At 35.7% G+C, this 14,529-nt stretch overlaps 1 protein-coding gene across 7 annotated transcripts in view; it reads right to left on the bottom strand.

Moving 5' to 3' along the window:
* The window catches only part of LOC138321331 (myb-like protein X), a 71,270-nt gene extending 57,321 nt beyond the window's left edge, over positions 1-13,949 (bottom strand). For 4 of the 7 annotated variants that reach the window (XR_011208312.1, XR_011208314.1, XR_011208313.1 and 1 more), the window contains exons 1-2: positions 13,835-13,949; positions 3,705-3,867 (exon numbers count right to left, since the gene is read on the bottom strand). Coding sequence is in view for 4 of the 7 variants with exons in the window: in XM_069264955.1 (XP_069121056.1) it covers positions 3,705-3,867; positions 13,835-13,940 (269 nt within the window). In the remaining 3 variants the exon portion in view is untranslated. Of the gene's footprint in view, positions 1-2,753; positions 2,916-3,704; positions 3,868-7,086; positions 7,315-13,834 lie in introns of those variants that run through there. The other 3 variants (XM_069264956.1, XM_069264957.1, XM_069264958.1) reach the window with 3 other exon arrangements.
* Positions 13,950-14,529: the final 580 nt, after the last annotated feature.

The raw sequence follows: 14,529 nt of genomic DNA on the forward strand, positions 1-14,529 counted from the left end.
CTATTCCATGCTTAGTTTCAGAGAAGAAGTTTGTTTATATGAAAATAGCAATTTGACCCCTTTTGGCCCTGCCCCTCAGACCCCCGGGGGGTCAGCCCCATCATTTGTACAATTTTGAATCCCCGCCCTATAAGGATGCTACTATTGCATTATGAGTGCTATCCCATGTTTAGTTTCAGAAAAGAAGTTGTTGATATGAAAATAGCCAAATTGAATCTTTTGGTCCTGCCCCTCAGGGCCCTTAATTGGGGGGTCAATTTAACCCCGTCACTTGTACAATTTTGAATCTCCACCCAATCAGGATGCTACCACTGCATTATGAGTGCTATCCTTGGTTAGTTTCAGAGAAGAAGTTGGTTATATGACAAAAGGTCATCTGACTATTGGCACAATACATGACCCCAACGAATAGTAGTGACAAACAATTAATTAAGACAATACAAAGAACTTTTTTATTTGATGAATTAGACCAAATGAATGATGTTCCCTTGATCCCCACCATGCTACAAGTCCAATATCCAGTCTCAAGGTCTCTTACTTATTTACAAGAATTTGTTTAAAGATTTTCAGCTTATTTGACCCCTGTGACCTTGAATGAAGATCAAGGTCATTCACTTGAACAAACTTGGTAGTCCCAGGCCCAATATCAGGGCTCTAGGCCTCTTAGTCAGGGGTTTCGATATCAGGCGGTACCCGGTACTTTTTGCCAGTTGAACCTGGCTGTGGTACAGCCTGATTTGGGCTAAATTACATTAGAAAGCATACAGATGGTATAGAAAAATACCCCCTGAAATTGCAATTGTACCACCTCTCCTGAAAGATAATGAAACCACTGCTTAGTTATTCCGTCTTTGCATATTACAGAGTTACCTCCCTTGGGGGTAGGTATCATTATTTTGTGAGTGCAATTCACTTTGTTTTCTTCAAAAAGTATGACGTTACGCTCGCAAACACATGACATAATAATTTATACCTACCCGCACAGGCAGATAACTCTGTAATATGCAAATACAGAATTCATAAAAAGTTGTAAAAAGTTTTTAGCCTTTTTGACCCCTGTGACCTTAAATGAAGGTCAAGGTTATTCATTTGAACAAACTCTGTAGCCCTTCATCCAAGCATGGCACAGGCCAAATATCAGGTGTCTAGGCCTCTTAGTTATTCACAAGAAGTTGTTTAAAAATTTTAGCCTATTTGACCACTGTGACCTTGAATGAAGATCAATAATAATAAGAAGAACCCGAACAAAAACAATATGCCCACCCCCCCCACTTTGTTTGGGAGACATAATTAAGCCCTAAGTAATGTAGTTTTTTCCAATATTCCATAGTAACAAAGTCCATATTATGGTGTTGTGATCCTTCGGTAACCTGTATATTACAACACCTGTCTAATAAGACACATTTTTGTCTGTCCCTTGGGGTGTCTCATAACACAGGTTTGACTGTACATATAATTAATTCAATGAAAATATTTTGTTTGAAAAAAAAATGCCAAAAAATTATTGCGCACATCCCAAGAGAAAATATGACTGGGAATCCTGACGGGATCCTGCCGGGATTGACCGGGATCACGCCAGGATATTTCCTTGACGTGGTCCCGGTCAATCACGGTCATATCCTGACAGGATCCCGGTCATATTCCGACATGATCCCGGTCATATCCAAGCAGGATCCCGAAATCCTGGTGAGATCCAATTAAGTGAATCGTATCCTTTGTAATATTGATCAAAACTAATTTTGCTTTTTCAATGAACAAAAAATTTCATATTTGTATGCAATTCTATTTAAAATAAATAATTAATACTTTTCATCAAATAAAACTTCAAATGTGTTACAACAGCTATAGACAATTAACAAAAAGATTCTTTTCAACTCAAGCCATTCCTTGACCTTCAAATATTATTGAATTTTGAATTGCACTTTATTCATTGCATAAATGTGTAAACTTATAATGCTAAACACAAACAAAATATTGTTTGAATTCAGTTAAAACTTATAAATACTAATAATTGCCACCATTGCCTTCTTGTAACTTATTCATCAATAAATGACTTTGCACTTTCATCACTCAGAAAGATCATTCAAGGTTACTGGTCATTTGTTTAAAAAAAACATTATTGTGAATGCAATCTATGAATTTCTTTTCTTTTAGGCTTATAAAATGACTTTGGTAACATTATAAAACTTACCTAGAATGCTGATATCCTAAAATCTACAAATAAATGCACAAAACTTTGACTACCCAACCTGTAGCTCCATCTTAATTTTGAACTGCCCAAACACAAAAGAGTTCCAAAAAAGGGGAGTAACTCTTCTGTGACCAGCCGGGATTCTGTTCATGTGAAATCCCGGCTGGGATTCCGGTCATGTGAAATCCCAGCCGGGATCCCGGTCATGCGGGATCTTCAAGTTTACCATAATGGTATATTGACTCCGGGTCAATGTACCATGATTCAAAATACCATGCTACACCGGCTATATTGTCAAATCCAGCCGGAATCCCACTGGGATTTGGTTTCCTGGCGGGATCCCGGTTAAATTTTCTCTTGTGATATGCAATTGGATCCCTTCACCTCTGAAAAATCTGAAAATGGATATTTTGTTAAAATTTGAAAAAATTTGCTCACTCGCTCCCAATTTGTTTCCTCATTTCCAGATGAACAACTTATTTTTACTAAATGTATTTATTTGGTGTGGCCTTAATAATATTTATATATCAAAAGTTACATCCATGAAAACCTGCATGCTTACCAGAATCGCTTGCCATTCCAATTGAAGAAGTATATGAAACTGCCATACTTCATTGGGTATTTGTCTTCTCTAATCTTTCCTTCCTTGTATGATATAAATTCTCCATCATATTCCAGCAAAAAATCTCCTTTTCGAAATGGTCTTGTGACAAAGATACCTTTTCCTTAAATAAAAAAAAAGCAATTGATAATTTAAAAGATTAATAATTACTTTCGCATCTCATAGGGGCCTGTATCGCTCACCTGGTTCTTTTTTTTAGTAGTAACCATCACATATATAATGGCCGCCAGTCGGCCATCTTGTTGACCGATTGGTCCCAAAATGCAATCATATGCACAACATATGAAATTTGAGGACTCCCTTCTAGGGGTAACCTAACATGTAAAATTTGATCTTGTTGACCGAAAGGTCCCTTTATGTACTAGGGGCCTAGGGGAACCTACATGTAAAATTTGAGAAAGATCCCTTTAGTACTTTCTGAGAAATAGCGGTAACAAACTTTAACTATCAAAATCCAAGATGGCCGCCAGTCGGCCATCTTGTTGACCGATTGGTCCCAAAATGCAATATGCACAACTAGGGCCCTAGGGAAACCTACATGTGAAATTTGAGAAAGATCCCTTTAGTACTTTCTGAGAAAATAGCGGTAACAAACTTTATCTATCAAAATCCAAGATGGCCGCCAGTCGGCCATCTTGTTGACCGATTGGTCCCAAAATGCAATATGCACAATTAGGGCCCTAGGGGAACCTGATATGATATGCAATTGGATCCCTTCACCTCTGAAAAATCTGAAAATGGATATTTTATTAAAATTTGAAAAAAATTTGCTCACTTGCTCCCAATTTGTTTCCAGATGAACAACTTATTTTTACTAAATGTATTTATTTGGTGTGGCCTTAATAATATTTATATATCAAAAGTTACATCCATGAAAACCTGCATGCTTACCAGAATCGCTTGCCATTCCAATTGAAGAAGTATATGAAACTGCCATACTTCATTGGGTATTTGTCTTCCCTAATCTTCCCTTCCTTGTACGATATAAATTCTCCATGATATTCCAGCAAAAAATCTCCTTTTCGAAATGGTCTTGTGACAAAGATACCTTTTCCTTAAATAAAATAAAAAGCAATTGATAATTTAAAAGATTAATAATTACTTTCGCATCTCATAGGACCTGTATCGCTCACCTGGTTCTTTTTTAGTAACCATCACAATATGCTCTTACAATTATACATAGCAATAGTGAATCCCCAACATATAATCAATAACATTTGACTATTATTCTATTATGGCCCTTTCCAAAGGGAACTGTTCTCCTATAGTGTTGTCTGGCGAGGTATAGTCCCCGAGTCGAAGACGAGGGGATATATACCTCGCCAGACAACACTTTAGGAGAACTGTTCCCGAGGGAAAGGGCCATAATAGATTTAGTATGTCACATGACATTCATTATGACGTCATATATTTGGTCGCGTGTTCATTCCCTGGGGACTATACTTTGGTATAGTTCCCGTAGTCAGGTATAGTCTCCTGTAGTCAAGAAGGACAGAGTACTGTCGCAAAATAGACCATGGCTGTTATCCAATCGCATTCCTAGTAATTATCATGTGATGTACTAAAGCGATCATAATTCAATGTTCAAACTACAGAGAAGTTGTTAATAAGGGAAATCACCAGCCCCACCATTTGTAATATTTTGAATCCCCACCATATATATAGTAGGTATACAGTAAGATGCTACCAATGCAATACAGTACCTGAACTTTTTAACATTCCCGAAGTTGTGTTTCGTTTGTGTTTGCGTTATTTTCGTTAACAATCATTAGAGTTAGCAAAGCTTTATAGTAAATTGTTACCAGTTGCGTTAGCAACCGTTAATCGTTTGTTGCGTTTACAATTGTTTGTATTAGAAATTGTTGCTATTGTTAGCAGGATCCATATCCGCTAACCACTAAAAACAGAACCAAATGCTGGCAAAACGCTTTGACGATCCAGATTTAATGTTTATTTTTTTCCTAAAATTTCCTAAAAATAAAAATATGTAGCACAGTTCATGATGCTCTGATCGGTAAAAACGTTCTTAATTAAATACTTTGTATGAACATGACAGACTATTTTTAATTCAGTCATTTTACAGAAATAATAAATGTATTAATTATCAAATCCACAAAACTTCACGTGATTTTTTTTATTTTATTTTTATTATTATCAGAAACTCACATCATATATGCATATATGTTTCTGCTATTATTTTCCGCAAAAATCGCTTTCATTACTTCACGTACAAGAATGTGCATTAGGTACGAGTATAACTAGCTACGTGTTGAACACGTGTACAGAATTCGAACTGTGCATGTAAGGCCATTCAAATTTGATTTCTTGTTCTTCGGATTTTGGAATTTTAAAATAGGAGCAAGCGAGCGAAATTTTTTGAATTTTAAAATTATTTTGAAATCGGAAAAAATTGGAGCGAGCGAATATTTTCAAAGAATTTCTTATTAGACTTTTATATTTATTTTGTGAAATAACACTTTATAACCAAGGTTTTTATGTTAAAATATGAGTTTTGCTGTTTTCTTCAGTGTTTTCAACATTCATAATTGTATCAAAGATGTCAAAAAAATAAGGTCTAACATTAAGGTATTCCTGCTACCGTATTGAAAATATGCTATTACACAATATGCTTTCATTGCATGGTACATTTTGATTTTTAAGACAAATCATAGAAATGTTTAATACTTAAAAGAAAGTAAGGAAATAGTCAAGAAAGCTATATCTTAATAAGCTTTACTAATTGTCAATAATTTATATAATTAATTTGCTGTATTCAGCAAAAACCAACAAACTTATAGAAACAACCAGCAAAAATCATTTCAACCAATATAACCTCATACAACATTATTGTGCGGATTGGCAAGGGCGTGTTTGTGGGGGAAAAAAGAGTGAAGTTATTTACAGTGATCGTGAAGGTGCGTGTTATTTTTTTTATTATTTTCTTAGTCGACAGTTATAAGATAAAAAAAATGATTTTAGGGAGTGGGGGTTAGGTCTTCAAGTTCTGTTTTTAGGATATGTGACTTGAAGACTTCTAGTGTAGTGCTTTGTACTGTAGCCACCGGTAGGATGTTCCATTGTTTAAGGTTCATGTAATGGCTTTAACCAGTGATATTTTGCAAGCCTAAAACGCATTACTGTGCTGCTATTAAACAGAACTAATTTCATTAATTGTTGGTATATACCCTGGCTAACTGTCAGTCTTACTGTTGATAAGTAATTTGTGAAGCTGCTTGTAAATTTCAGTAAAATAAGAGAAAAATGTATATTTCTGGAGAAGACATAGAACTCGTGTGTGAATTGCATTGATGGCACCAAATAAACATGCTATCGTGTTCAGTAGTGACTATGCCAGGTACTCCAACAGTTTGTTTGGCAAAATCGGACCAGCGAATAGCGCAGGAGCCTATTGTTGTAAATGCAAATGGCTGCTTTAAATGGCGGATCACAAATATAGCATATAAGAAGACATTTTAATTGATACAAGTGCTCTTATATACACTATAAGGTACTCTGAAAATGACAAGAAGAATATTTACGAAAAAAAATAGTTAAAATGTGGACTTTGAGGCTCTTTCCGGAAATTTGCATTTTTCGCCCCAAACAGATTGTTTGAACTATTTTTTTTCGTGAAGAGTCTTCTTGTTATGTTCAGAGTACCTTATGGTGTCTATAAAAACATTTGTATCAATTGAGATGGCTTCTTATATGCGATATTTTTGATCCGCCATTTATAGCAGCCATTTGCATTTACTACACTAGGCTCCTGCGCTATTTGCTGGTCCGATTTTGCCAAACAAACTGTTGGAGTACCTGGCATATTCACAACTGAACACGATGGCATGATTATTTGGTTCCATCAATGCAATTCACACGAGTTCTATGTCTTCTCCAGAAATATACATTTTTCTCATATTTTACTGTATTTTACACGCAGCTTCACAAATTACATATCAACAGTAAGACTGACAGTTAGCCAGGGTATATACCAACAATTAATGAAATTAGTTCTGTTCAATTGCAGCACAGTAATGAGTTTTAGGCTTGCAAAATATCACTGTTTAAAGCCATTACATGAACCTTAATTGTGTGTGGAAAGTTGAGTGTTTGAATATGTCCTTGGTGGCAGCTATATGTCTATATGTTCTTTCTTAGTTGTCACATAATATTGTATGAAACTGACTATTTTTGTTTGGCATGTTACTTAAGGTAACCGAGGTGTTAATTAGTTAGCGATTGCCATCAAATAGGCCTAACTGACATGCCTGATTACCGTTTTTCGTTCGTAAGTCGATCGGCCAGTCAAATCACCTGTCATGGTCGCCATTTTCAATGTGAGATAGAATGCAAAGTCTTTTAAAAGAGTTGCGGACATCGGCAAAAACAGACTGAAACCGGGACATGTCCTATTTAAAAGAATCCCAATCTCTAAGTACCAAACTTGAAATTCATGGTGTTGTAAATGAAGAGACAAAATGCACGAGTAATTCAAACATCTAAGTGACCAGGAAACGGTGTTTGGTAAAAATGAACCCTATTAAAATTTGCCCGGGTTCGTCAGATTTCCGGACAAAAAAAAAATGAGGAGCGTTATAGGGTAGGGATTCAAAAGGGACTGACCCCCCCCCCCCCCCTTACAGGGGCCTGAGGGGCGGGGCCAAAATGGGTCAAATTGGCTATAGAGTGGGGGTACGTAATTTCGCACAATTTTGGCATTGATTTTAATGAATTTCAAATACTTCCATTCCGAACCAAAAAGACTGGACTTACATCGGCAGATGTACCAGTGCTTCACAACACACGAGTATGTAACCGGATATGCGCAGACGTATCACTGCGCACGAGAGCTGTTATTAACTTGAGGTTAACCTGTAGTTGAACGGGTTTTGGGGACGTAATTTCGCACACCCCTCTAACTTTCTTGTTTTTGGAGAAAATAATTATTTTCAAACATTTCATGGACCAACAACATCATAAACAAAGATTAATTACCGTTCAAATCTTGAAATGACATCAAAACACAATTATATTTCTAAATGAAAAAGTGATATTTCGCCGCCATTTTCGTTACGAAAAATGACCGCTCCCCATAGTAAACAATGTAAACGAGGTCAAGAAAGTCATAGGGTGTCCGCAGAAAATATCCGTTTTTCCGCTTATACTTGATGGATTTTCATACGGGTTTCGATATATTCTTAAAAAAGGATAATTTCTCTACATATTTGTACGTGAGTCAGTTATTTATCACCCAGAATTATTTTATGTCAAGCGGTTTATTTTCTATTAACTTCTTTACTGAGATGGGCCGTATTATTCCGATTTCGTTTTTTCAAAACAAACTTATCCTGAAAAGTTTAACTAAATATGACAAAATCACGGTGAGAGGCCTCCTTTAGTCACAACATAAACAACAGAGCAAATCTTTCTGACATTTAAAGGAAGATCGCGAAAAATCGTCAGGTGTGCGAAATTACGTACTGTGCGAAATTACGTACCCTAACTCTACATATTAATAAACGACTTCTTCTCTGAAACTAAGCGTGTGATAACACTCATAATGCAATGGTAGGATGTTAAAATGTCTTTTAAGAAAACCAGACATTCCTGTACATCAAGGATTTATAATACGACGTCCTTGTGTATATGTACATTGTACAGCAGCTAAAATTTATATGTACATTTATACATGTCAAGGACGTATATGCAGAGATTTAAATCTCTGGTATATGTACCTTTGGTGCATGTATACCATAGATTCCGATCATCGATCAGGGAACCAAAACGCTAGGACATATTATGTCCCTTTTGTATTGATTGTGCTGGATACAAGCCTCATTATTTTTATATTCGTTAAAATGAATCAATGTATTCGGATAATGTCAACATGCAGCATCAGTTATCTCTGTCAATAATTATTTATATTTCTTTCTTCACTTGTTTTTTTTTACATTATGACCTTCTGTAACACATTGTTATAACTAACAAATTTTGAATCTTGGAGTATCGAGGATGTAGGCGCCCATACTCCCATGCATTCTTAAAATTTCCGTGATACTTTTTAATACTGATTATAGTGTATAAAAATCATAACTTAATTCTTAACCTGATTATGCCATCGATAATCACAAAATATGTAACTTCGCCAAAATATATTTGTGACAATAACACATGTACACGTCGAGCATTACGCCCCTGACAGTTTTCTAAAAATAGGTCTTGTTCATAAATGAAGTTGAAATATACAGGTAATACATACATTTTAATTATTATTTTCCCGATAAAATTTAAACTTTTGTTTTCACAAAATTAGGCTGGGTTTACTTTATAAGTAAAAGATACAAACAACGGGATTTGTGTCCAAAATATCATGCAATTTACATATATGGAGAATTAACTTGCAGTCACGTTTTTTTTCCGAATTTATTTAAAGATGGCGGTAAAATTGCAATACTAGCCTCGGCAAGACTCGGGTTTTACATTTTGTGACCCTCGGGTAAAATATCCCTATCCTTCATATACACATATGAAAGAGTCTTAAAATATGTGATATCAAGGACGTAGTCTCACTTATAAATCCATAATTCGATTTTTGAATGTACATAATCATATGACATATGTAAGCTTTGACGAGGTATTAATATACCGAATTGTACTTGTACGGTACATGCACAGGCGTTTGGCTCTACAGACATTTTTTTCTCTCTCTATGTAATACTGCGTCACACTGTGACACAGTATAAGTACATATTTATAGCAGGGGCGTAGGAAGCGGGGGGGGGGGGGAGGGGGCAGGGGGGCAACTGTTCCCCCGTTCCCCAGGACGGGGGGGGCAAACATGGCTTTTTGCCCCCCCCCCCCCCCCCCCCATTTTCGCTGACTGAAATTTTCTAAAAATGCTTATTTGAAAGAAAAAATGGTCCTCCTGCACATTTTTCGTACTTCATTCTAGAAAATTTTCCGCTGCGCGGCGCATTTCCTAAAACGTTCAAGCACATAATGTCAAACCTTAAATAGTAAAAATTCAATACACACGAACTAGACTAAAAATGTCCATCAAGGGATTAAATGTACTATTTAAAAAAGTGTCTCTTAAAAGATCAATTTGTTTATATGTCTTAGCGAGACAATTAATTCATTTTTTATGTTACACAACAATGTGCCGATGGTGTGAAGCCGGTATATTCAGATCGAGTAGGGTTGCATAATGTTATGACGACACAATTATCATTTCTAAATGCAGGTAACTTTAAATCGAAAAATTACCATGTTAAGAACGCTAAATATAATCATTAAAATACATCGTAAAACTCATCTAAGCCATTTTAAATCGTAATTTTTTTCCCGGGGGAGACCCCCGGACCCCCCTAACACCAAATTCTCGCGCCTTTCGGCGCTCGCAAATTCATCAAAATGCATCGTAAAACTCATCTAAGCCATTTTAAATCGTATTTTTTTTCCCGGGGGAGACCCTCGGACCCCCCTAACACCAAATTCTCGCGCCTTTCGGCGCTCGCAAATTCATCAAAATGCATCGTAAAACTCATCTAAGCCATTCTAAATCGTATTTTTTTTCCGGGGGAGACCCCCGGACCCCCCAAACATCAAAATCTCGCGCTTTCGGGCGCTCGCAAAATCATCAAAATACATTGTAAAACTCATATCTAAGTTGCAATATTTTTTCCCGAGGGTCACCCTCAGACCCCTAAAACACCAAAATCTCGCGCCTCCGACGCTCACACGCTAATTTGGCCAATTTGCGTATCCGTTAATTTCCTTTTAGCGACCCCACTGTCTATAAATGTGTACAAGGATTAAATTTAATGATTTTAAATTTAATGATATATGAAAAATGTTAATAAAGCATATATGGTTGGGAGTTGAATTAATCTCCTCCTGGGGGGAAGGGGGGGTACAAAATATTGAGAACCCCCCCCCCCCCCCATTACGTTTCAACTTCCTACGCCACTGTATAGAGAGAAAAAAATGTCTTTAGAGCCAAACGCCTGTGGTACAATATGCACGTGAACCTGATGAAATCCAATGTCAATCAAAGGTTCAGCAGCACAAGTTTAAAATGTGACTGTCCAATCAAAAGGCGCTGTGGATTTGCAATTGTAAGTGGGAGTGGCTTTCAATTCTCGACAGAATGTCAGTGATGGGGGAAAGGTTACCTGTGACGGGCTCTGTGACCACATCAAGGAAACTTTCGGAATGATGTAATAATCTCCTGCCGCGAAACGAACCCTCTCTAGATCTGTTTACGCCATGGTGCAATTCATTGTGATAGAAGTACGAAGACGTCTATAATAATATGATTTAATATACTTTCTCTTAATTCAGAGTAACAGTTAAAGTGAAATTCATCTTCAATGTCATTAGCATTATTACATACCTCACACAATCTTTGAATTCTCTGACGATTCCTATATCTCCCTTGTTCAATATTTAAGTTATGTGAACTAAGTCTTATACGTGCAATATTCTTCTTATGTGAATTATTAATTGATTTCGTTAGTAAAATTGAAGAGTGAATTTATCTATAAGATGTCTATAAAGAAACCCCTTTGATATCGTTTGTACAAATGTATATATGAAATTAGTTCTTGTCTATAAACATCGTAAAATCTATTCTCAATAATTTTATAAGTAACTTTATCATCTACTGTCGTATTAGTCCAGAGATATCTTAATCCTAATTTATTTAATTCCCCCCGTATGTTTGAAATCCAACTGTCATCAGATCGTATTCTGTCTTCGTAGCAAGCTCTTAAAGGTCCACTTCCTTTCCGAAATTGCTTTTATTTTTTTTAATTGAGATGTAAAACGAGATTGATATATTTGTATAGTCGCAAAAGTTATTAGCTTACACTGATGTTATACCTGTAATCACCTTCTAAACAATTAGATTTTAATTTTAATTTTCATAACGCGGGTCGTATTACAAAAATGTATGTTTCCTGCCGTCGTCCTAATTACCGAGCGGTAGTTGACTATCACTGTGACAGACGGCAAAACAGAGAAAGGTAGCTTCACTGTTACATAGATTTCGGAGGAAATCTTGCATTTGTTTGGTATTGTAACCTCACCTTAGGCCATCAATTTATATTTGCTGATGTCATTAACGTTTTTTTAGAAACTTTAGTTTTTGTTTCGGAAAGGTGATGGGCCTTTAATAGTGTGCATTTCACAATCATTTACAAATAATGAGTACAAAATCGGGGAGAGAATTTCTCCTTGGAAGAGACCGATTGTATGTGGGAAAAAATTCCCAGCGTGACGCATACGGGTATTGTACAGCTATATGTATATAGGTCATGACAGGTTTACCCTGTGTCGACCCCCGTCTGCCACGGGCGGAGTTCACCTTATAATTACCTTCTTAGCAGGGAGATTAATTTTATACCCAACTTACCTGTGCCCCGTAACAGTACACTTCACGTACTGTTGTATTTGAAAGTTTGGATGTTTACAATATGTTTTCATAGTGATTACGTTTGAATTTATTAGCTTACACTTATACATTATCTGAATACTTAATTTGTTTGTAACTGTAAATTGAAGAGTTGCGTGATGTGAAATACGATCAAATAACTTTATTTCTTACACCAGTTACAAATGTACGTAGAAAATTTGTTGCCATGCAATTTTACAGTAATCTTCATCTCATCAGAACGGCGGCACAGAAGTGGCACGAATTTTTTTTTAATGTAGGACAAAAAAAAAAGATTTTATGTAGGGTGAAACTGTTTTTTAATCTCATCTGACATGTAAATTCTAACTCAGTCAAGTCAGTTGGTACAAAATATTTTTTGAAACTGACTATTTTTGTTTAGTCTGTTGCTTATTTACTGTAGCTGCTTATACTTAACTGAGATATATAAACTACAAAAAGTATAAACACAAAGATTACTCTTTTTAATTACATTCCTTCATTGCCTTTCTTTAAAATTATATGGACAGTATGAGTGAAAAGTTCCATTATATTATCAGTATGAATATAATATCAGATTTTTTTTTCATATTACATGTATAAATATATATATATATATAAAGCATCTTGAAACAAAAAGATTGTTCGTAAAAGTCAAGTCTTTTCTCATAAAACGCTTTGGGTAAATCAAACGCAAACCTAACTTATCAACACAAAAATAAAGGCAAATGTATTAAATTATGGTTGTAGAAGTCAAGAAATGAAACATAATTAGTAACACTAACCGGGCCTTGAGATATAAGATAAAGGAGGTGTTAATTAATTAGCAATTGCCAACATACAATTGACATCCCAGATTGCCGTTTTTCGTTTGTACACTGTAAGTCAGCCAGCTGTCATATAGTCGCTGTTTTTTGATGAGTTCGAATACAAAGTCTTGATTATGAGTTGTTGACATCGACAATAACAGACTAAAATTAATAATTTTATGCGTCAGGGCTACATTCACATTCTAAGTACTTTTGCATTTGGTGACGAAAAAACTTGCCAAAATGTTTGTTGTTGTATAGGTATGTAAGACGCTTGTGTGTTTGAAGAGACAAAGCGCAAATAATTCAAACATCAAAATGAAAACTGTGAAAATTTGCCCAGGTTCGTCAGATAACCTGACAAAAAAATCTGATGCGGTAATTTTTCTATTTTTTTTTTTTTTTTCGTTTTCGGAAAACAGGAGTGGGAAATCTGACAAACGAGAAATCAATGGCCTTAACCAGGGGTTTGAATGTGTCTTAATGTGCGAAGGTGTAATTCGGTATGCAAAGCAAATATGGCGTCAAAAGCTCCGCTTTGAGAATCAATAGTGATCGGAAAATCACTCATGTCTCTTCTATGCTTCATGCAACACTTTTGTAGATATTGCGTTTCGGTGACAAAATAATTGCAGTTTCTAAAAGTGCCAGAGACAATTACTGTCCTCACTTAAATAAAAATCGACCCCCTGTTAACTGGGATATAAGATATAACCGGACTATCACTGGTAAATTCACAGTTTTTTTTGCTAAGGGTTAAAATACTTTAAAATCAAACTTACCAACTGTCTTGCTGACATGTTTGACAATAAATCCTTCTTGATCTTCATCAGAAGCAATATGCTTCTTTGCATCCTTTCTTCGAAAATAGTTTTCCGATCCAGTCATGTTTCTTCCTTCACTGTTGACAAGCAAATATAAATACTAACATCCCATGTATTCAAGAAATAAGTCAAACATGATTTATACCCCGCTATGTTGATTATTTTGGATAATATCTGTTCCAGTTATTGGATTTAACTACTCAAGTTGCCATAACTCTTAGCAATATGTTTGCAAGAAGTATCAATCCATCTTAAGTTGATTGCCTAACATTAAAAGACCGACCTATTATTATATTTTTTGCAGCAAACTTAAATACAATATAATTATTATTTGTGGTAGTTATTTTAATTCATTTTCCATTATTTTTATTTGGTTCACAGGGTGTTTATAAAACAACTAAAGTTGAATTGGCTATTTCTTTTTCAGTAATCTACAATGTAGTGAAAATCATCAGATTTGATCAATAGGCTGTAACAAGAGGGCAAAGGCCACGAGACTCTCGGATGTATACTACAACACATACACAAATCAACAGTCCGTCGATCGGGTGTACACACCTGGCATATGTACATATACAGTCACATACTACCCCCCCCCCCCCCCCCCCCCCTTTATTTAGAGCCTAGTATATAGGAGTATTTTTATATATACA

This window comes from Argopecten irradians, chromosome 4, assembly GCF_041381155.1.
Source record: "Argopecten irradians isolate NY chromosome 4, Ai_NY, whole genome shotgun sequence".
NCBI lineage: Eukaryota > Metazoa > Mollusca > Bivalvia > Pectinida > Pectinidae > Argopecten > Argopecten irradians.